Below are 21,895 nucleotides of genomic sequence, written 5' to 3'. Positions count from 1 at the left end.
AAAGGTGTCAATTTTTGTCTGATCATGTGCCAAGCCATTTTAATTAACCAGGCACTTCTTTTCCCGAGACAGTCCTTTTATGATGTGTGAAAAACACATGCACATAAAGAAAAATAGATCAAATATAATTAAAGAATCATCTATAAGAACAAACAAATTGAACTTTTAAACTTCTTAGGAACTTTGCCATTGAATGAATGAATTCTTTCTTTCATTGAAAAACTTCCAGAGTAATGGAAAATGAACTTTGATTCATAAGTTTAAATTTTGTCCTGAAAGTTAAGAGGCTTAATAAATAATTGCCATTAACAAGTACATTTTAATTTGATGAAAAGCTGATTGGAAAAATATATTATTATACCGGGTATCAACAAATATCCACTTTTCTGAGTGTTTAATATAATACTTCCATGGTTTGTGTAAATAGAAGAAAGGTTGTATGGGTGATTTCTTGCAATGTTGAAGTGAGGTTTGTTGGTTATAACGATATCGTAATCACATATTCTTGGTATGTGCATTGGTAAAGGGTGTGTTTTATGAATATAAAATAAAGAAATTTGTAAGGACTGCAAATGAGACATACATGTATATATTCAATCATGTACCAGAAACTTATATGCCGGCGAAGATGTCAACAAAGACATAGGTCACCATGCAGGTATGTGTTCATCTCTATAATTTGCTGTTAGTTGATTAGTGTTAATAGTTGATGTTGTACTAAGTTTAATGAGTTGTTGATGTGCAATTTCCGGTTTCATTTGAATCAATGTGGGCAGTATCAATCTCTAGTACTTCTCCCGAGTTCCTTAATCTTTGTGGCATCTATTTGAAGGACACCAGCATTACATGTCTTTAATTGTTGTTGAAAGTTTTTTTTTAATAGGATACTATTTTAACTTTGTATTTCAATTTTGATCAGATATACGAGATCAATATAGTTAACAACCTTTGAATTATTTGGTGTACTGAGAGGACACAAATATTGAAGCAGTAATTAAATGACATTGCTAGCGGAATTTCTCAAGAAATAAAGTTTACTTCGTATGAAGCCTTTGGTTACGTACGTATAGTATACCCTGAAATAAGTTGTCAATAAAAAAGTTTTCTCGTTTGAATTGTTTAACATTGTCATATCACAGCCTTTTATAGCTGACTTTGCGGTATGGGCTTTGCTCACTGTTGAAGGCCGTACGGAGACCTATAGTTGTTAATGTCTGTGTCATTTTGGTCTCTTGTGGACAGTTGTCTCATTGGCAATCATACCACATATACTTTTTTGATATACAAGCATCACGATGATGTCAGTTTCTAAGGATGTGTTCAAATTTTATATTTACGCCAGACGCTCGTTTCGTCTACAAAAGACTCATCAGTAACGTTCTAATAAAAAAATGTTAAAAAGGCAAAATAAAGTACGAAGTTGAAGAGCATTGATTTAATTTTAAAAGTATCACTGTACCATGACCTCTTTATAAAACAAGATCTACGTTGTATCAATGCGTTGGCCAATTATTTGTACAGAAACTTAAATTTGAACTCAATTCTCTCACTCACTGAATGATGTAAACTGTGCAGCAATCAGTATTTGTTTGATACTATTTCAACTGGAGAGACTTTTTTTATTGGAGTATATGTTGTGGTTTAAAGTGAATTGTCAATACCTAGTTTCCCGATCAAACAGTTTTCTGTAATGGAATTAACAATTACATACAAAACTTTATGAGAGACAGGCGAAAGATACCCAAGGGACATTCAGATTCATAAGTCGAAAACAAACTGACAATACCATGACAAAAGACAAAAATCGACGAAAAGACTAAAACTACACAAAATAAAACACTAAAGACTGAGCCTCACTAACCACACCAAAGACCCAGGAGGGGGTGATCTGATGTGCTCCGGAAGGGTAGGCATATACTACTCCATATGTGGAACCCGTGATGTTGTTCTTGTAAGTGCAAACCCGGTTATAAGTAAAATTAGTTATCTAACACTCAAGGAAAAGGGGACGGAATTGTGGCTACAACAATTGGAATATACCCGTCGCCATCTCTGTAACAGATATTCCATAACTGCCAATCAAGCCGTGATTTCAACTTCACCACTTTAAACTATTAAATTGGTTCAAAATGCTTCCTTGTAAACAGCAACACTCTACTGAGTAAATCATGATAGGAAATGCAAGCTCTGGAATATCGTAATGGCTGGAAAAATACTCTCCATATGTAGGAGCTGCTGGAATGTTGCTAAACAGAAATGGAAAGTTCACAATTGGGAAGCTGAAATCATCTCTTTTTTTTTTGTTTTTTTGTAAAGTTTTGTTCTCAACCGACATTATTGTCAATTTCTTGTAAAGAGATTAAAATGTATTTTTTGTTACATTTATTTTAAGTTCGATAGCATAGATGGGTTCAATATTTAGTAAGAAAAACTTTGAATTATTAGTGAAAGGATATCATCTATATAGTGGAAGGTAAAGTTGATGAATAATGCTAGCTTCTTTTGGCTTTTCATAAGAAGCTCGTATATGAAATCAGCCTCATAGGAATAAAGGAATACCGTTGAAGAAGCAAGAAGAAACGACAATTGGTTCCCATGGGAATACCGATTGTGTGTTGAAAATCAGTGATTTTGAATAAAAGTAAGATTTATCAAATCCTAAGACAAGATACATGTTTCCACTTGTTTCGGCTTTGATTGTTGATAAAATTAATGTTAATGATTTAGGCAGTGGTTTGTGGATCACTCATAAGATCAAGCAATATAAAGTTATTTGTAAGGACCCTTATGTTATTTAGGTATCGAATACAGTGAAGTAAGATCCAGTTATTCAACTTAATTTGGTTTAAAATCCAAAGGACCATAGAACTGGCCTACGATTGTTCAGGATTTCCTCGTTGGTAATTGTTGTGTTGGTATACATTTTGAGTTTCTTAGTGAGTTGTCAATTGTCAATACCATTTCCTATATCTAGCATTTTTGTACTGCGATTAGCTTGTAAGTTTTATCTCTTGTAGGATGTGATTGTTTAGCGTATATAAATTGTAATTAGAGTTTTTTATTGATGGATAAGACATAGCTTTGAATCGCATCTTTCAATTTGTCGGCCCAAATTCAGTTTCTAGTTGTTCCAAATCTGATTTAAGTTTGGTCAGTTTGAAATAGTAGTCTCAGGTTTGAATTGTTTTGTATTATTGACAATCGTCTTCAAAATAGTCTTACTGATGATGTTAAGCTGTCTGGTTTGTCGTTTATGTGGCAAAGAAACATGATCGGTTCTCCTCCTCAAACAGTGTCCTAATAAGGAACATCAGAGTCAACTATTGTTTCTCCGGATATATACCCCTTCAAGATGGTGCGGAGGAATTTGACAGCCATTGGTTCTTTGATTCCATATTGGTCTAGTTTGTGGAGTAATTTGTTGTGTGTTACTGTATCAAATGCTTTGGTGTAGTCCAATATTGCTATTTCGATTTACTGTCCATTGTCGTGCTCTTGTAGGAAACCATTGATGGGATTAATGAGTTGGTATTCTCATGATTATCCTGATCTGAATCCACGCTTTATATTGGTTAAAATCTTTTTTTTAAAAATGTGCCGGCATATGATGTATTCTATTATTTTGCTGGTGAAAGATGTTAGATACAGGTCTATAGTTTTCTGCGAGGTGTTTGTCTTCCTATTTGAAAATATTTGATATACTTGAATATCCCCAGTCTTTTGGTAGTTCACCTGTGTCTAGCGAGCATTTGTATAATTATTTGAAGAATAGGTAAAAGTTGTCATTGTCGTGCTCTTGTAGGAAACCATTGATGGGATTAATGAGTTGGGATTCGCATGAGTATCCTGATCTGAATCCACGCTTTATATTGGTTAAAATCTTTTTTTAAGGATGTGCCGGCATATGATGTATTCTATTATTTTGCTGGTGACAGATGTTAGATACAGGTCTATAGTTTTCTGCGAGGTGTTTGTCTTCCTGTTTTCTGCGAGGTGTTTGTCTTCCTATTTGAAAATATTTGATATACTTGAATATCCCCAGTCTTTTGGTAGTTCACCTGTGTCTAGCGAGCATTTGTATAATTATTTGAAGAATAGGTAAAAGTTGTCATTATCGTGCTCTTGTAGGAAACCATTGATGGGATTAATGAGTTGGGATTCGCATGAGTATCCTGATCTGAATCCACGCTTTATATTGGTTAAAATCTTTTTTTTAAGGATGTGCCGGCATATGATGTATTCTATTATTTTGCTGGTGACAGATGTTAGATACAGGTCTATAGTTTTCTGCGAGGTGTTTCTCTTCCTATTTGAAAATATTTGATATATTTGAATATCCTCAGTCTTTTGGTAGTTCACCTGTGTCTAGTGAGCATTGCATAATTATTTGAAGAATAGGTAAAAGTTGTTTAGCACATTCTTTGAGAATGCAGACGGTGGAATGTTGTCAGTTTCAGAGCATTGTTTGGATCGGTTTCTTCAAGTCCATTATATGGTCAATCCTTATTGCTGTTAAACTGTTTTTATGCCCCACCACCTACGATAGTAGAGGGACAATATGTTTTCTGGTCTGTGGGTCTGTTCGTTCGTTAGTCCGTCCGTTCGTCCCGCTTCAGCTTAAAGTTTTTAGTCAAGGTAGTTTTTGATGAAGTTGAAGTCCAATCAAATTGAAACTTAGTACACATGTTCCCCATGATATGATCTTTCTAATTTTAATTCTGAATTAAAGTTTTGATCCCAATTTCACGGTCCACTGAACATGGAAAATGATACTGCGAGTGGGCATCTGTGTACTATGGACACATTCTTGTTGACTCTTATTCTTAGTAAATTAGTGTCTGATATGACTTGAATGATTCTAGTACATGTAGTAGTTCAGGTTTCTCTTTACTATCGCTGGTGCGATTAGGCTCCTGTTTAATGGAACTATTCATCAGCCTTGGCCTTTTGTTTAAAACCTCAAAGATGTTTTGGTTGACATATTGGTAATCTGCTTTTTTGGGTTGTTTCGTGCATTCCTGTTGAAAAGACCTGTGTACCATTTGTTTAGTTTGTTTGTATAGCCTTTTTTTCAGCAGTTTTCTCTCTTTATGTTTGATCCATGGGAAGTTGTGTCGTAATCTTATTATGTATCAAGGTGATTTGAAGCCGACTTTTGAAGGTGTCCCAAAGTACCTCAGCACCTTGCTGATGTTTTTCTTTGACCCCTACTAGTGTGTGTTTTAGGTCTATGTTAATTGCTGCCATTTTGCCTTCTTATTTATGTAGCATTTTCTTGGTTGACTTTTTTTGGTGTTGGACTTTTGTTTCAAGGTTGATGATAATATTGTGGTCAGAAATACCTGGTATGATGTATGAAGATTAATCAAGAGTTTGTTACAAAAACGAGATCTAAGATGTTTCCTTCACAAGTTGACACCATATGTACTTGTGTAAAGTTGTATGATTCAGTTGTCAACAAGTCCGTTAGATTTCTGTTGGGTCCAAGAGCAGTTGCTGTGTCCCATATGATGTCCGGGTAAATGAAATGCTAGTTTTCCGGCTGAAGAATCGTGGTTTTCAGTGGACTTACTCACAGCTTCCACTAACAAATAGCCATTATATTGTGAAAGTGGTGTTAAACATTAACAATCTATCAATAAGTTGAAAGTTTTCAAGTCAAGGTTAAACTGTAGTTATCAGATAAATTTAGCATTATCAATGATCCATTAAAATGAGATCAAGGTCAGATGTTCGTCTTATAATTATTTCATACAGTAAATAAATTGACCTTATGCTTTTTGTATCAGAGAAATGGACCTTATTATAAAATCCTCATGTTCGCCAATGAACCATAAAAATGACAACAAGGTTATTGATCTCTGCCAGATAGAAATGTACAGCTAACAATGTGTTTGATCCATATTATTTTCATTACCAGAAATACCATTTGAGTATACTCGATTTCTCAATTCATTAAAACGTTTGGTGAGCTAACTGGATACCTGCATCTTTGAACTGATAAAGTAATTGTGATTGCTTGACTTTTTACAAAAACCAGTCTTTATTCTTATGTACACAATCCCACCCCGCCTTAAGAAATATATCATTTTCTTCATTTAAAACAGTGTTAAAACAAGGTAGTCATAAGGACATTCTGATCTGATTTTGTGTCAAACAAATGCACAAATGCCGTCTTATAATGTCACCCAAAACGACACACTTTGACAACATGATAACAATTGGAATCAAGCATAGTATTTAATAACAAGAATGTGTCCAAAGTACACAGATGCCCCACTCAATCATTTTCCATGTTCCATGGACCGTGAAATAGGGTAAAAATCTTATTTGGCATTAAAATTAGAAAGATTTTACTATAGGGTACATGTGTACTAAGTTTCAAGTTGATCGGACTTCAGCTTCATCAAAAACTACCTTGAACAAAAACTTTAACCTGAAGCGGGACGAACGAACGAACAAATGGACGAACGGACGAACGAACGAACGGAGCCACATACCAGAAAACATAATGCCCCTCTACTATCGTAGGTGGGGCATAACAATAAGAACAAATACAGTTGACCTATTGCTTATTGAAGGTGTAGTCTTGACACAGTGCAGACAAACATCAACACATCAAGGATTGAAGAATTTTAACTATTTTGCAATTTTAAGTGCATTTATCACCACTCAAAGAGGGACGAAAGATACCAAAGGGACAGTCAAACTCATAAATCTAAACATGACACAACATAGAAAACTAAAGAATAAACAACACGAACCCCACCAAAAACTAGGGGTGATCTCAGGTGCTCCAGAAGGGTAAGCAGATCCTGCTCAACATGTGGCACCCGTCGTGATGCTTATGTGATAACAAATCCGGTAAATAGCCTAATTCGGTAGGTCACATTCATGAAAGGAAAGGGAAGGATTGTAGTTACAACGTAAGGAACATGTCCGATATCATTTGTGAAATGGTTATTCCATAACGGTCAACCAACTCGTGATAGCGTCCGTAAAATTTACGAAGGGATGATTTCAACTTCACCATTTGGAACTCTTGGTTTAATATGCTTCCTTGTGAGCAGCAAGCATGGGAATATTGTATCAATTGGGAGATATATATAAACTGCTAGTAATTTCATTATAGGTTAGTGTGCATTCAGTTGGTAAATGATTTTCCTTTTGATGTGAGTGTCTGCAGATGAGATAATTTGTGATGAACCAAAAAGTATGTCTTATATCCATTGTGCAAATATTAAACAACAACCACACTAGTAACTTAATCAATATTTATTATATTAGTATTTCATTTTAAAATTACTAACATTTCAGGGCTTAAAGTCTCCAATTTACTCCTGACAAGGAATAATCAAAGAGAATATCACACATGGTAATGTCAATTTTCATTCTTTCTCTCTCATAATAACAATTATATTCTCATCTCTGACAAAGTTCCCAGTAGATAAAAATTCAACAACTAACAACTTAATTATCGGATATTAATAACACTTAAACTTACTTCAATAACATAAGTTGACGTTGAACTGAATGAGACAACAGTATGAAAAGTTTAACAACTTTTTTTTGCAGCCCAATTTACTTTATTCTTGGAACAAATTTGAAATGTAGTATTTGATACCAATTTTGTTATGATTTCACTTTGATTAGTATAATTCTTTCCCAAATTCTTTTTGTAAAAACTGACAAACATATTACAAAACATTTACATTTTAAAAGTTTTGCTGATTTCAAGTATTGAACCTAGAGAAAAGTCTGTGGAATTTGATTTGAACTTTGTTTGCAGTTGAAACAAAATAATATTAAAAAGATCTGATTAACTAGATATCTTTATACCATTTCATATCATTGATATGCACATTTTGTTTTTAGTATGATAACTATAATGTGTATAGGTGTCTACAATAAATATTTTCTGCTAATCTTTTGTTAAGTCAGCTCTTTCTTGAAACTGTCTTTCAACTGCCTTGTCCAATGCTTTCAGAAAATCTTCTAATGATACAGAAGGACACTACAAAAAATAAAATAAAAATTATTGTAAAAACTTAAGATTATCAAGACCTGCAAAATTGGTAGAAGTTCCAAGGAAAATTTCTTGTTTCTTTGTCTTGTGTGCAATATTAGAAATATTCTTATCACAAAAAATTTAACCAGGTTCATCAGAGTACTATTACAGAATAATAACATTGAATTAATTTATGAAACAATTTATCAGATGTCCAATCTACAGCAAACAATGTTTTGAACCATTGTTTAGCATTCTGAATGCAAGAAATATTTTAAGTTCAAAATACTCAGTCAAATATTAGAATCTGAGTTTTAACTGTGCAACAAACTTAGTTTTCTGTAATTGCTACTACCAGTATGACAATTGGAGATAAATGAATCTTTAGAATAAAACTTATTAAAAGGTTACAGAAAAAAATGATTTTAAAAAGAATAGGCTGAATTTCTTCAGATAAAGCTAAATAGAAAGTTGAATGCAATGATCTCCAAAATCTGTTTCATTATACAAGTACTACATTACTAAGCATTGATCTATCTTGTATACATTAATTTATGGTATTATTTGCCATAATCTCATTAAATAAATTGTTTTGCAATACTTATAATGCAGATGGATTGGAATATGAAAAAAAAATGTTTTCTACATTAAACATACCAGGAGTCAGTTACACAAAATAAGTTATAACTAAGATTGGTCGTTAGTCATGAACAATTCAGTATACTAAGATTGGTCGTTAGTCATGAACAATTCAGTTTACTAAGATTGGTCGTTAGTCATGAACAATTCAGTTTACTAAGATTGGTCGTTAGTCATGAACAATTCAGTTTACTAATATTGGTCGTTAGTCATGAACAATTCAGTATACTAAGAATCAATCTTAGTCGAAAGTTTTTTTGTGAAACTGACTCCAGGACTTTTAAATAAAGAGTATACAATAAGGTAAGGACATGATTGAAACTGAAAAATGTGATGCATCTCTTGACCTTTTATAACTTTTAAAAGCCTCAGATAACTTGAACAGTTATTCAAGGGACATTTGAACAAGACTTATCTAGGTTCTACAGTATAACCACTTTGCTGTGTTACTTACTTGTACAAACATTGCATGGGCAATAAATGGTAGTTTTCTTAGTGTTCTTCCACTTAAACTGTGACTTTTTCTGAAATCATAGGAAAAATGAGATGCTTATTTGATGTATTACTTAGGCCATAAAAAAGAATAGGTTTGTTTGCCCTAACCCTACCTACCAAGAAAATATCTGCCTACTCAAAATCAAACTAATAGACATCTCATACTTAAATTTCTCTTTGCAAACAAAAAAAAAAACAAAAAAATGCCTACCTACCTACCCACTGTCTCAATGTTTGGTAGGGTTTGGGCAAACCAAAATAATTTTAAGTGTGGCCTTACGAAGCAAATATACTGCAATTTGATTAACAGGTGTAACTAATACATCACCACAGCTAAACTTTATCCACTCGGTGATAAACAAAAAAACATACACTTGTTAACATGAAATGGTACCTTTCTGTACTTGATTAACTAAATTTTGAGACAGATTGACCTACGTTTTATAGAGACCAAACTAAAAATATAATAGTTACCTCCTTAATTTGCCTTTCAACATTAAGTAAACATCGATCATATTCAACCTTATTGCTTACAAAACAGTTGTTGAAATAAGAAAATTATAACTGGACAAACATTTTATCTTTCCTTTTTTATCTTACTATTTCCTTTTTTCGTTTTCCAAATTCTCAAATTATGAAACTGATCCAAGGTTTCAATAAATTTTATCTTTCATACAGGGATAAACTGAAAATGGACCCATGAAATAAAAGCAAAACTAAAGTAAATCATGTTAATAAAGAATTTCAGCACTGATATGGTTTCAATATAAATATTTCAAAATAAAAATAATAACTGGTAATATAACTAAACTTTGCTTTCTAAGAAAATCTTATATATCATTTATTTGTGAAAAAAAATGTTTAACATGGTTTTGGTGATTGTGTTAAAAGGGAACTACTTACATAGAGATGTCCCTTAGCTGTAAACTAAGTCTAGTTGCATCATTCTGCATGAATCTCATTACTTCTAATTGTCTCAAGTCAAACATTTGTTGAGCAGGACTTATTATTTTGGCCTGAAATAAAACATATGTAATTAATCTAAAATTTGTGAGATAATATATGAGAGAAGTTAAACATAATTATATTTTAAACAAACAACTTCAATGTATGACACCATAAATTTTGATGATAACAGTGACAACCATGACAATGAGGACAAGAATATTTCATGTATATGAACCATAATTTGTACTTAAAGGACATGCTAAGCCAGTATTTTTTATATGCTAGTTTACAACATATAGGAAGAAATTTGAAACATGGTATGTACAAGTGAATGTCAAAATGACATTTATTACATTCAAAGTATCATTGCTAAAGCAATCAAGGGCAGAACTCAGAACTCCTGAACAGAAATTGTAAAAATCAACTTGACCTACATTAATATATTTTTTAAGGTTAAAAATGCATGAAAACCAAAGGTTAAAAATGCATGAAAACCAGCTTATCTATGAACTGTAGATCATGATTATATTTCCTACCTTCATTAACTCACATATACATGACAGATAGATTTTATAAATAGCTCCAGGTGAAGGAGGTCCAATATACTGTTTAATGTCAGCACGGTCAACAAACGCAAGATCTATTGCTCCAGTTACATTAGAAGTGGTTAAAATCATCACATTGTTGTGTCTGTGGAAAAAGAAAGAGAGAAAACATTAAAATATAGAATTGAGATTAATTTCAACTGATTGTCAAGAAAATAATAAAAAAAAACAAAACAAGAAAACTTTACAACAATATACTTAAGTATGTTTGATGGGATGATAATTGCACTATACTTGATGCAGAAGCAAATCTATGGTAAAAAATATGGTAATATCAGAACAAACCATATCTTAATGGTCTATCATAAGTCATCCCCAGACACAGACTCTGATTTGGAATTACAAAACTGTGCAATTGGCTGACCTCCAAGCCCTAAAGAGCCTTGGTCTTTCACCTTGATATATTTGCACCTTCAAAATGGTCCCTCTCCAATATTGGAGTCTAGAATATAGTTTATGAATAAAAAATTTATTCTTGTAGAAAAGATTGCTTTCACCATACAAACAAATGTCAAGCTGCAGATCAAATTTAAAATCATTCATTTGCATAGGTGCCAAGAAGTGTTTCACTAAAATGTTCCTTGTTCAATGGGTTTTGTAAAATTTCATACTACTGGCACAATCAGGAAGTGACTGCACAGCATATGTAAAAATGCTTACACAATGAAACTAAACATTATTAAGCTGCAGACCATTCCCTTTGTAGAACCCAAGAAAACTTAGATGAAATGATTGAATGACAAGACAGAATAGCGTGGCTACTAGACTTGCTTTCCCAATTGCTGATACAAGTAACACATATAAAACAAAATAATGGATAAACTGAAATGCAGGATTAAAATAACTTACTTTTTTATTTGATCTATTTGAGTCAGTAAAGCATTTACAACTCTAATGGCATCTGAAGGTTCACTTCCAGATAAAGCACTTTTTCTGGCTGAAGTCAAGCTTTCCACCTGTAAAACATCAATATTCATATAGATTGATGTCCTACAATTGATCAAACTAAAATGTAACCTTCAAATGCAATAGCAAGATTGTCCATTTTTTGGTTCTATAAAGCTGATCTAATTAGAGATGTATGTAATAAAATGTACTTTAACTCAGCAGAGCGTGATTAAACAGTTATGCCTTTATACAATATCCTTGACATTGTGATACAAGTATTCAGATTTCATTCTAAACAATTAAAATTTGAGTGAGATTTTTATACATGTAAATTATATTGCTCATAATGTTACTGTGCTATTATATAATTACCTCATCAATAAGAACACAAACTAAAGACTCCTGGTCATCAATAAGCTCCTGAATTTTCATAAACATCTTCATCACCAATTTACCACTCTGAAACAAAATAACAAAACAGAATATCAACTCAGATAATACAACAGTTTAAAATCTGTAAAAAGACAAGAAATTTTTCGTAAATTGTCTCGTTATAAACTTTGCCGATAGTTTTCTCAATTGAATTGTTTCATATTTTTCATGTCAGGGCCTTTTATAGCTAATTAAATGGTATGGGATTTTCTCATTGTTGAAGGCTGTATGGTTGGTATAATTGCTTACATCCACTCCATATGAACTTTGGTGGATAGTTATCTCATTTGCAATATTACCACATCTCCTTATTTTTATAATAAGGCCATAAAATGAACTGGCCTTTTGAGTTTTGGATCTATGAAATTGAACAGGTGGTCCCTATTCAACAAAATATTTCAATCTTAACTTATTGCTTGTTTTCATCTTCTTATTGTTGATATAGATAAGTATTAGCCTTGCCAACAACATATTTGTCATTAGAGACAAAAATCATTTTTTTAAACCACTTCAATTTTTGTACATCAATTAATAATTTAAAATTTCACCTTTTACTACAACAGACAAAAACATAGCCAAATATTCATATCTATGTTTAAGTTGAGAATGTTACCTCTGAGAACCATTTAGAAAACAGACTGTGACTGTTAATTTCTATCAGCTGTCCATATTTAAACCTATCAGATAGTCTGATCACTAATTTTTGTGCTAATGCTTTACACAATGAGGTCTTGCCAGTTCCCGGAGGCCCTGAAAGTAGAAATCATTTATCTGTTAATAATAAGTCATTGGTTGTTTGAGGAAATTTCAGATTACTTTTAAGATAAAAGTATTCATTTCATTAGTTTTAAATAACTGCAACACTTTGTACAAAGTTCCTGAATCTTAGCATTAATTCTGTTGAATTAAAATAAATCTAAGATATTTTATTTTATTTTTTTTCTATATCAATCAGACCGTTGGTTTTCATGTTTGAATAGTTTTACACTAGTGTAATTTTTGGGGCCCTTTATAGCTTGCTGTGCAGTGTGAGCCAAGGCTCTGTGTTGTAGACTGTACTTTGACCTATAATGGTTTACTTTTATAAATTGTGACTTGGATGGAGAGTTGACTTATTGGCACTCATACCACATGTTCTTGTATCTATGACAATGTTGTTACATTCTGCATACAGAATTGACTACAACTTACACCATCTAGGGAATGTGTTTGGATGCTTGATCATTCCGATTCTTGTCCTTAATTTATCCTCATTTCCTTAATAAGAAAGGGTAGCTACAGACATAAAATCAAAATTAACATAAAGTTCCCCCCCCCCCCCCCCCAAATAAAAGTTCAGAAAAAAACCCAAACATGTTATCTTTATAACCTTACCATGAAGCAGTATTACTTTGTTCCAGGATATCACATTTGTATCTACTTTTCTGTCAGAGAATAAAATGGTAGTTGCTGCATAGTTCAACAACTGAAATATAAATTCAAATATCTTTTCTGCACTTTGATTTCCTTTTTCATATGTAATCATAACTTTAAGAAGCATTCCTACATGATTCTCACCATAAGTTTCAATTACTTTATACACTAGTTTGGCTAGAACTTTGATTGAAGTTAAAGAGTAAATGTTGTTTGTAACAAGATATCTTCACATTTGTTTCTCAAATTGCAACCTTGACCTTTAACTCATTGACCCTTAAAAAAAATAATAGGCATAATACCCTTCCATCTGTATAATTTCCATTTCAATCAATCAAGGGGTACACAAGTCGCCATTTGTAAACTTTTTGTTTCAGACCAACAAAGCATATCAATATTTGCTTCAGACATTGCTTTCTTTGCACATTGGCCATTGTATGTGGGTACATACTTAATTAACTTGACAGAAACTTTAAAAAAAAAAAGCAGCATTCAATATTATAGAAGTGAATCAATTTTACCTACAAATGTATCCATGCTTCTATTCACAGAGAAGTCTTTAATTTATCAAATTTACACAAAACCAACCCAAAAAATGTAATTACATTTCCTTTAATATCATCATCGAATACTAAACTGTCCCACATTCCATGAAAGTCTGTAGAAGGTAACAACCAATGGTTAGCAGCAGCTAGATCTTCATCATCTAATTCCTCTGTACCAGGTCCATCATCCTGTAACTGGTACGTATGTATCTGTATATTGTTTCCTGTTAAATCTATACCCTGTAAATTATAGATCAATCAAATATATATATCACAAATTCAACATTATACTTAAGACCACTGAAAATTGATAAATTACATGATTTGTATTTCTTTGTATTCACTTGCTCCAAAATGTTTAAAACCAAACAAAAAAATTACCGCCATTCCTGAATTATGACTCCATTAAAATGAAATCTGCTATCTTATTTGTCGTTTTCAAATATTCATCCCTAGTTACACAATTCATACAATGTATGTAATTTAAAACATACAATTTTATTTGTATTTAAAAATTATTTGTCCCTCCTGAATACAGAACTTCCTCTCATCACCATCTTATCACTTGCAAAATTATTCATTTTGAAATAAAAAGAAAACATTCCTAAACTCACTTGCAACAATTTTTGTCATGTTTGTACATCAAATCAAAATCCCAAGAACAAGTGTTTGATTTGGAGTGGTCTAAAGGTTGAGTAGTAGTCAATTCGTCAGAAATCAAATAAGCACTGTTAAAGTCAACGTTTTGTTCAAATTGTGACTGTTAAAGTCGAGTTCATGAGTCAAATGAACCCCCCCCCCCTTGGAAATACCTGGCCTGACACCTTGACCTATAATGGTTTACTTTAATAGATTGTTAATTGGATGGAGAGTTGTCTCATTGGCACTCATACCACATCTTCCTATATCTAAACACTGATTTACCATATTATTTTTAGATTACCTTTTTCTCAGTATTTGATAAATCTGTATCACACAAAAAGACTGACTGAACATGTTCTCGCAGGAAACTGTCATCAAAATCTGTTATATACAAATCTCCATAAGCAGTTTTATGCCTTTTTAACAAGGCCTGTACTTTCTCACAAACTATATTATTCCTAGCAGTGCTGAAAAAAAAAGCCAAACATGAAACTAAAAAGTATGCCTCTTTTACAACAAAGACTCTATCTATTTACTTTGACACTAAAAAGAGGTTGGGACATCTATGTCAGTGATTCAGCAATTCAACAACACAAAAATTGTACATGTACATGTAGGTACTCAAAGGATAATTTGGGAGAACAACAAGGCAGTAACCAAATCCAAAAAAAAAATGTTTGTCTATAAGTCAACATTTCTTCCAAGTCAAACTAGAGGCCCATAAAGAGCATGTGACAATCAACAACATCTTCAACAACAGCCACTATTCAGTTAGTTATATAATCATTTAAGGGGAATACCTCTACTAGGAGTTAGCTGACAATTTCAGTCATATTTGTAGAAAATATCCTACTGATAAATTTCTTTCTTAAAGATTCAATTTATCTATTAAAAGAAAACAGACTCAGTGGGCAAACGGACCAAGGGAGAACATGTTATTAAGATGACCAGACCTGGTACCATGTTCAGTTGTAGAGGGAAATCAGGGAATTTACAAATTTACACCAGACATAATTATGAACAATTTTTGAACTGTGATTAACATTTATTTTCATGATTTTATGTAGACTACTTTTCTTGAATTGTTTTACCATAGAATTTAAGTTGTATGAAGGCTTTCTATTTTGCATCATGTCCCATATAATTTTCTATTCAGTTAGGTTACTTTAGTAAGATTTGCGTGACCTTGTTTTACAGGTCAAGTTAGCCACATATGGATGCAATTCCGAACAACACTATATTACTATATCTTGCAAAAGAAATCAATGACAACAGTCTAGATTGATAAAACACATTTATCTTAATCTCAAACACATTTCCAGAGGAAAATAAGATGCACAAGTTTGTCATGTGTAAAGGAAAGACTCAAGTTTATATATTAACAAAAGAAGGCAATATGCACAAACCTTTATGTGGATTTTCATATATTTTCCAAGCTATATTGTCGTTCTTATAATATTTTCAGAACGATTTTGTCATTCACCAAGTGCACATGAATTATATTATCATGAAAACAAGGGAATTTTAATAGGGTTTTTATTCATAGAAACATTTATTGATAATCATAGATAAATATGATTTTAGAAGGCAAACATTTGAAATCGTTCGTAATTTTGTCCAGTCATAACACTGCGTCTGGTGGGGCTATCTTTATAGTATTAATGAATGGGTGTTTTTATAATGGCCCTGTTATATGTCCAAGGCCTGTAATAATGGTCGAGGAAGTCTGTAATGGCGGGAGGCAATGCCAAGAGCCATTACAGACATCTGAGGCCATTATAACTGACCGAGGACATATAACAGGGCCATTATAAAACCACCCATTTCTTAATACATTTATTAACCAACTGAACAAAAGTGTATGTGTTGCTGCCAACTTGATGTACTCTCTTTCTCTTTTAGTTTAGTTTTAGTTTGAAAAAAATAATTTGTACACCATGATAAAGCTTTAAATATACCAAATATCATGAATATCCAAGATATTAAGTTGAAAGAAGTTATGTGTTGAAAAACAGGATGAACAGTCATCCCTTTATATGGTTCTTTAATGTTGGTTGCTGGTTACTGAATTAAATAAAATACAAGAAGGTAGTATACTTTTTACAACTTAATTTTAATAACTTTATTAATAACCTTAATACAGACAAACTGAGCATTAATGTAGGGCCATTACAGAAAAACTGGGCCATTACAGAAAATCAGGACCATTACAGAAAATATGTAATTTTTAATAAACAGTCATTTTTGGCATAATTTACTTAGTTGGTTAATAAAAAAATTATATTGGGACGTAGTCCCACATAACGGTAGATCTTCATTCTACTATAAATGACCTCAAAATCGTTAACTTTTAATCAGACTTTTTTAATTCCCAGCACCTGCACAGTATTCTACTTCCTTTTTCCAGTCTTGTTTGCATGAGACTTTGTTTACAATATATATTTATCAGTCTAGTAATATATAGGAAGGAACTCAATACCAAATCATTTCCATTTGAATGTTTTAAATGAAAAAAAAGAGGTTACCTGATGACAGCGTTTCTTTGTTAACATTGAATATGACGTCATAACTTAAATGACGTCACAACTCAAATCCCTAACATTCTGCGCAAATGCAGGAATTAAAAAAAGCAAAAAAAAAAAAAAAAAAAAAACGATTTTGAGATCATTAGTACAATGAAGATTTTTCCTGATTTAAAAAAAAATAAATTATTGATTTTTCTACTGTAATAGGGGACTTTTTCCCCTTAAAGCACCAGGTAAAATAAAGTTTTTCAGGACAAATCAATGGTTCTTGAGATATAAATTAATTCTTGCTATCCTTTGGATATTGTGGTACTGGTTTGGCGGATACTTTGTCCCCAACCGGCAACTGTTCATACCTGCCAACTTTCACGATTTAGGCGTGTACTACACGATTTTGACCCTTTGTCACGATTGCACGATCGTGTTCCTGAAAAACCCTCTAAAACACGATTTGGTGAAAATCTACACGAAAAATATTGTTGTTCCCGATTTTGAACTGTGTCCAATGGAGGAAAATCGTGTTCAGCCAATCAAATTGTGTGTTTCTCATGATCAAATTAATCAGCCAATCAAAAACGTTTTCTCTCAAGATTATTTTAACATGCTAGATATTGAACTTGTGTTGTTAAAAAAAATTGTTACTTCCCTTTGAATTATCCTGTTTTAAGTTATTTTGCTCTTAAAAGTGTAAATTGTAAAAAGACTATAAATGAATAATATTTTAATCAAATTATCATAAAAGGATGGTAATTAAATGAATTCAAATGTTTTGGGACAAATAAAAAAATATAAATTTATAAATTATTTTAGCAATCTAGACTTCTTTTCAAAGACTAGATTAAAGTTTATATTTTAAGTCTCTCTACAATTTTTGTGATTGTTAATCTTAACAAGTACATTGAGATTAGACTGAACATAATAAAGATAAAAAAAAAGTTTAGACTGAACATAATAAAGATTAAAAAAAAGTTTAGACTGCATAAAAGTCCCAGTAAGTAAATCTAGTAAACACTGAGACTGAGAATTGTTTAAGTCAGAATATAAGATTTAATTAATTTAGTGAACAAAACATAGCAAAACATTTTACACTGTCTGAGTCTTTTTAAAAAGTTTTCTAGAAATATCATATGACTTTCATAAAGCTTAAAAACCTTGCAATACTGTTGTTAGTGTTTGTTATTTTTCTTATTAATTTATTTATCATGTTGCAAATATACATCATACATGTATAGCATATTTCTTTCTTATTTGTCTATACAGTTACCTATGATAAGGAGATGAAGACATGATACATACCTATACAGATATAAAGATAAATAAATATAATGATTTATTTGCAAGCAGTGAATACTCAATTATCAAAAACAAAACCAAACAAGAAACAGATTCTTCTTTATAATATTTTATTTTCATTCAAATAGAAAGGCAATAAGGGTACTATAAACATATTACAATTTTTCTAGACTACAAACAAAACAGCACGTGCAAAACAGTCGTCGCGAAGAATTGTAACCATTGAAATTGTTGTCGCGCGCTAAAACCCCCATGGGCATTTTCAAAAGTTGGCAGGTATGACTGTTCTACAAATATTTTTAACAGTTAAAAGCAAACCTTGTTGGCTTCTGACACACTTCAACGTGGAATATCGGAACATTATTGTTGGTACAAGGAAGTGCATCCCCAAGTTCAGATACTTGGTCCATGTAGAAGATCAAGAACTTCTGGTTTTTTTTCTTTGATATTAAAAATCAAAATCTGGCTCTCTAGTGACTTGAAGATTGAGAAAAAAATTGAAAGGGGTTCTTTTCAGCGAAAACCTTAAATGTTATCTTGTTGTTTGATGCATGTTCTTGTTAATTTCGATTGAAATGAGAGATTTCCTGGCTTTTGCAAGAAACTGTTTTTTTGTATTTGGCCGCGTTTCGTCTGCAGTCGTAGACTGGTCTGAAATGAGTTGTCGCCCATATGCAAATGTCGTAAAACATATAGCAATAGGTGAATATATAAATACATTATTAAGTTATGTTGTATAATACTATTTAGTAAAATACAAACAAAAGCTTTAAAATTATATTTGAAAACCAATTTAAAGGAAAATGAAAGAATTTCGCATATTTGCGGTAAAGTGTGAATCCTATGCCCCTCGAGACAACATTCAATTAGGGTTCATATATGATGTGTGTGGTTTTTTTTTATTTATTAGTAAAGCTGATAAATGAATACCACTTATTGGAAATTTTGTGTCATGATTAAGTCAGATTAAAAGATTGAGATACATTTTTTCTGTAAAACTATCTTAACCGTTGTTGATATTTATCGTGAAACCGACACTGAGTTCATCATCAGAGACATCATCGGTATATTATACAAATACAAATATTTTTATTGGCACAAACCCATTAACAATAAATGGTTAAGACCTGTGGCATTACATACAACTATAATAATTGACATGGTAGAATAAAAAGTTCCATGATAACATATCATGCTAAATTATGAAAAGTTACAAAATGATGTATCATATATTAAGTTCACTATTTCTTATATTTAGACACTCTGATATGAAAGAGGAAGACAGTCTAAGTAATAATGCTGAGCTTTTATTGACCAATAGAGATATTTTTTCATCAACGGTAATGTTACGCTGTATTTGAAATATAACATTTATTTTATTTTCTAATATTTCTCGCTTTGATGTATATCTATTACATTTTAATAAGAAATGTTGTTCATCCTCAATTTCCCCATTTTTACAGACAGGACAGTATCTTTCCTCTCTAGGTATATTAAGATGTCTTCCCCTTTCAATCATTAAAGGATGTGCACTTATGCGTATTTTGCATATTGCTGCTCTATCATTTATATATATGACCCCCCCCCCCCCTTCCCTATATGTACATGTGTATAATTAGTAGCACCTATTCTCCTTTATTGTAGCGAAATCAGAAGGACGTTTAGTTCACCAAATATATAATGCTACAAAACAAAAAGCAAATTTTAACCCATGGGTCAGTCTCGTTAAAAGGTTAAATATTATTATTCAAAACTTATGTTTATCATATTTGTCAAATGTTAATCTTACTATTAAACCCCTTTGTGGTTTTATTAAAAACAAATTTACCAGGGTTTTCAGGAACAACATGCAAATATTTCAGCATCTCTAAAATTAACATTTTTCCAGAGTGTTTACAAAATGAGTCAGAACGGGCAGGTTATGTTGATGCTTTAAGAAATAGATAGATCAGATCGATCATCATTGTGTAAATTAAGAATAAGTGCTCATAACCTTGCCTTTAAAAGAGGAAAATATTTAAAAGTGCTCAGAGATCAAAGAATTTGTGAAATCTGTAAAAGTGGCGAAATTGAAAAGGAACAGCACATGCTGCTACACTGCAGATGTTACTCCTAACTTCATAATCTTTCAGTCAGTTTAATTGAAGTCTGGCGCTGGCATGTCAGTTAACTGCTAGTAGTCTGTTGTTATTTATGTATTATTGTCATTTTGTTTATTTTATTTGGTTACATCTTCTGACATCAGACTCGGACTTCTCTTGAACTGAATTTTAATGTGCGTATTGTTATGCGTTTACTTTTCTACATTGGCTAGAGGTATAGGGGGAGGGTTGAGATCTCACAAACATGTTTAACCCCGCCGCATTTTTGCGCCTGTTCCAAGTCAGGAGCCTCTGGCCTTTGTTAGTCTTGTATTATTTTAATTTTAGTTTCTTGTGTACAATTTGGAAATAAGTATGGCGTTCATTATCACTGAACTAGTATATATTTGTTTAGGGGCCAGCTGAAGGACGCCTCCGGGTGCGGGAATTTCTAGCTACATTGAAGACCTGTTGGTGACCTTCTGCTGTTGTTTTTTTCTATGGTCGGGTTGTTGTCTCTTTGGCACATTCCCCATTTCCATTCTCAATTTTATTTTTATTAGAGAGACTTTTGTATTAAAAATGTTCAAAACTGCAGGAAAAAATATAACCACATTGTGCGATATAAAAATAAAATAAGTCTTACACTTAATAATACATATTAAACGGCACTAAAAGTACCTTCCTCTTTCGTAACAAATTGTTTAAATGCACTGAGAAGTAATCTATTGCAGTAGACTTTCATTATGCCTTTAATTTTTTATTCACATATATACATTATATATATATAATTGTTTGTATTTTACTACCATGTATTATATAGTTTATCCATTCGGTCATTACCATTTATTGTAAATGCGTTTGTGCCATTAAAATATTGTCTATATGACTCTGGTTTCATGATGTCAAAGGTTAATTTGTCTATTTTAAGTGTTAATGCAGGTGATGTGCTTACTCCTAATTTTTATTCTCAAATTGGAGTAAAGCAAGGGGATGTTTTAAGTCCAAACCTTTTCAAGATTTTTATAAATGATTTACCAGATGCATTTAAGGAAAGCCCAGATGCTGTTGATATAAATGGTCGCAGGATTGACTGCCTCATGTATGCAGATGATATTGTTATTTTTTCTAGTTCCAAGGCAGGTCTTCAAAAACGACTTGATGATTTATCAAAATTTTATACTAAATGGTGTTTAGAGGTCAATCTATCTAAACCCAAAGTTATTATATTTAATAAACCTGGTAAACTTTTAAAAGAATATTTTTATTTCGAAAAAGATACAATATCAAAAATATAAAATGTGTTAACAATTATAAGTATTTAGGTTTAAAATTTATATCTAGTGGACTTTTGAAGCAAGGAAAGGAAGAATTATACAAA

General features: G+C 31.9%; 1 protein-coding gene across 1 annotated transcript; it reads right to left on the bottom strand.

Moving 5' to 3' along the window:
- Positions 1 to 7,260: 7,260 nt before the first annotated feature.
- LOC143079673 (pachytene checkpoint protein 2 homolog) lies at positions 7,261 to 19,097 on the bottom strand. Its single transcript, XM_076255147.1, has 11 exons — positions 18,752 to 19,097; positions 14,917 to 15,082; positions 14,034 to 14,213; positions 13,390 to 13,480; positions 12,629 to 12,765; positions 11,956 to 12,042; positions 11,545 to 11,651; positions 10,627 to 10,780; positions 10,046 to 10,158; positions 9,102 to 9,171; positions 7,261 to 8,014 (listed from the first exon to the last, which is right to left on the bottom strand). The coding sequence occupies exons 1-11, from the start codon at positions 18,841 to 18,843 to the stop codon at positions 7,922 to 7,924; spliced, it is 1,290 nt and encodes a 429-aa protein (XP_076111262.1). The 5' UTR covers positions 18,844 to 19,097; the 3' UTR covers positions 7,261 to 7,921.
- Positions 19,098 to 21,895: the final 2,798 nt, after the last annotated feature.

Source organism: Mytilus galloprovincialis, chromosome 6 (genome assembly GCF_965363235.1).
Source record: "Mytilus galloprovincialis chromosome 6, xbMytGall1.hap1.1, whole genome shotgun sequence".
In the NCBI taxonomy this organism is placed as follows: domain Eukaryota; kingdom Metazoa; phylum Mollusca; class Bivalvia; order Mytilida; family Mytilidae; genus Mytilus; species Mytilus galloprovincialis.
Note: the sequence above shows the minus strand (reverse complement) of the source record. Positions and strands in the feature narration are given on the sequence as shown.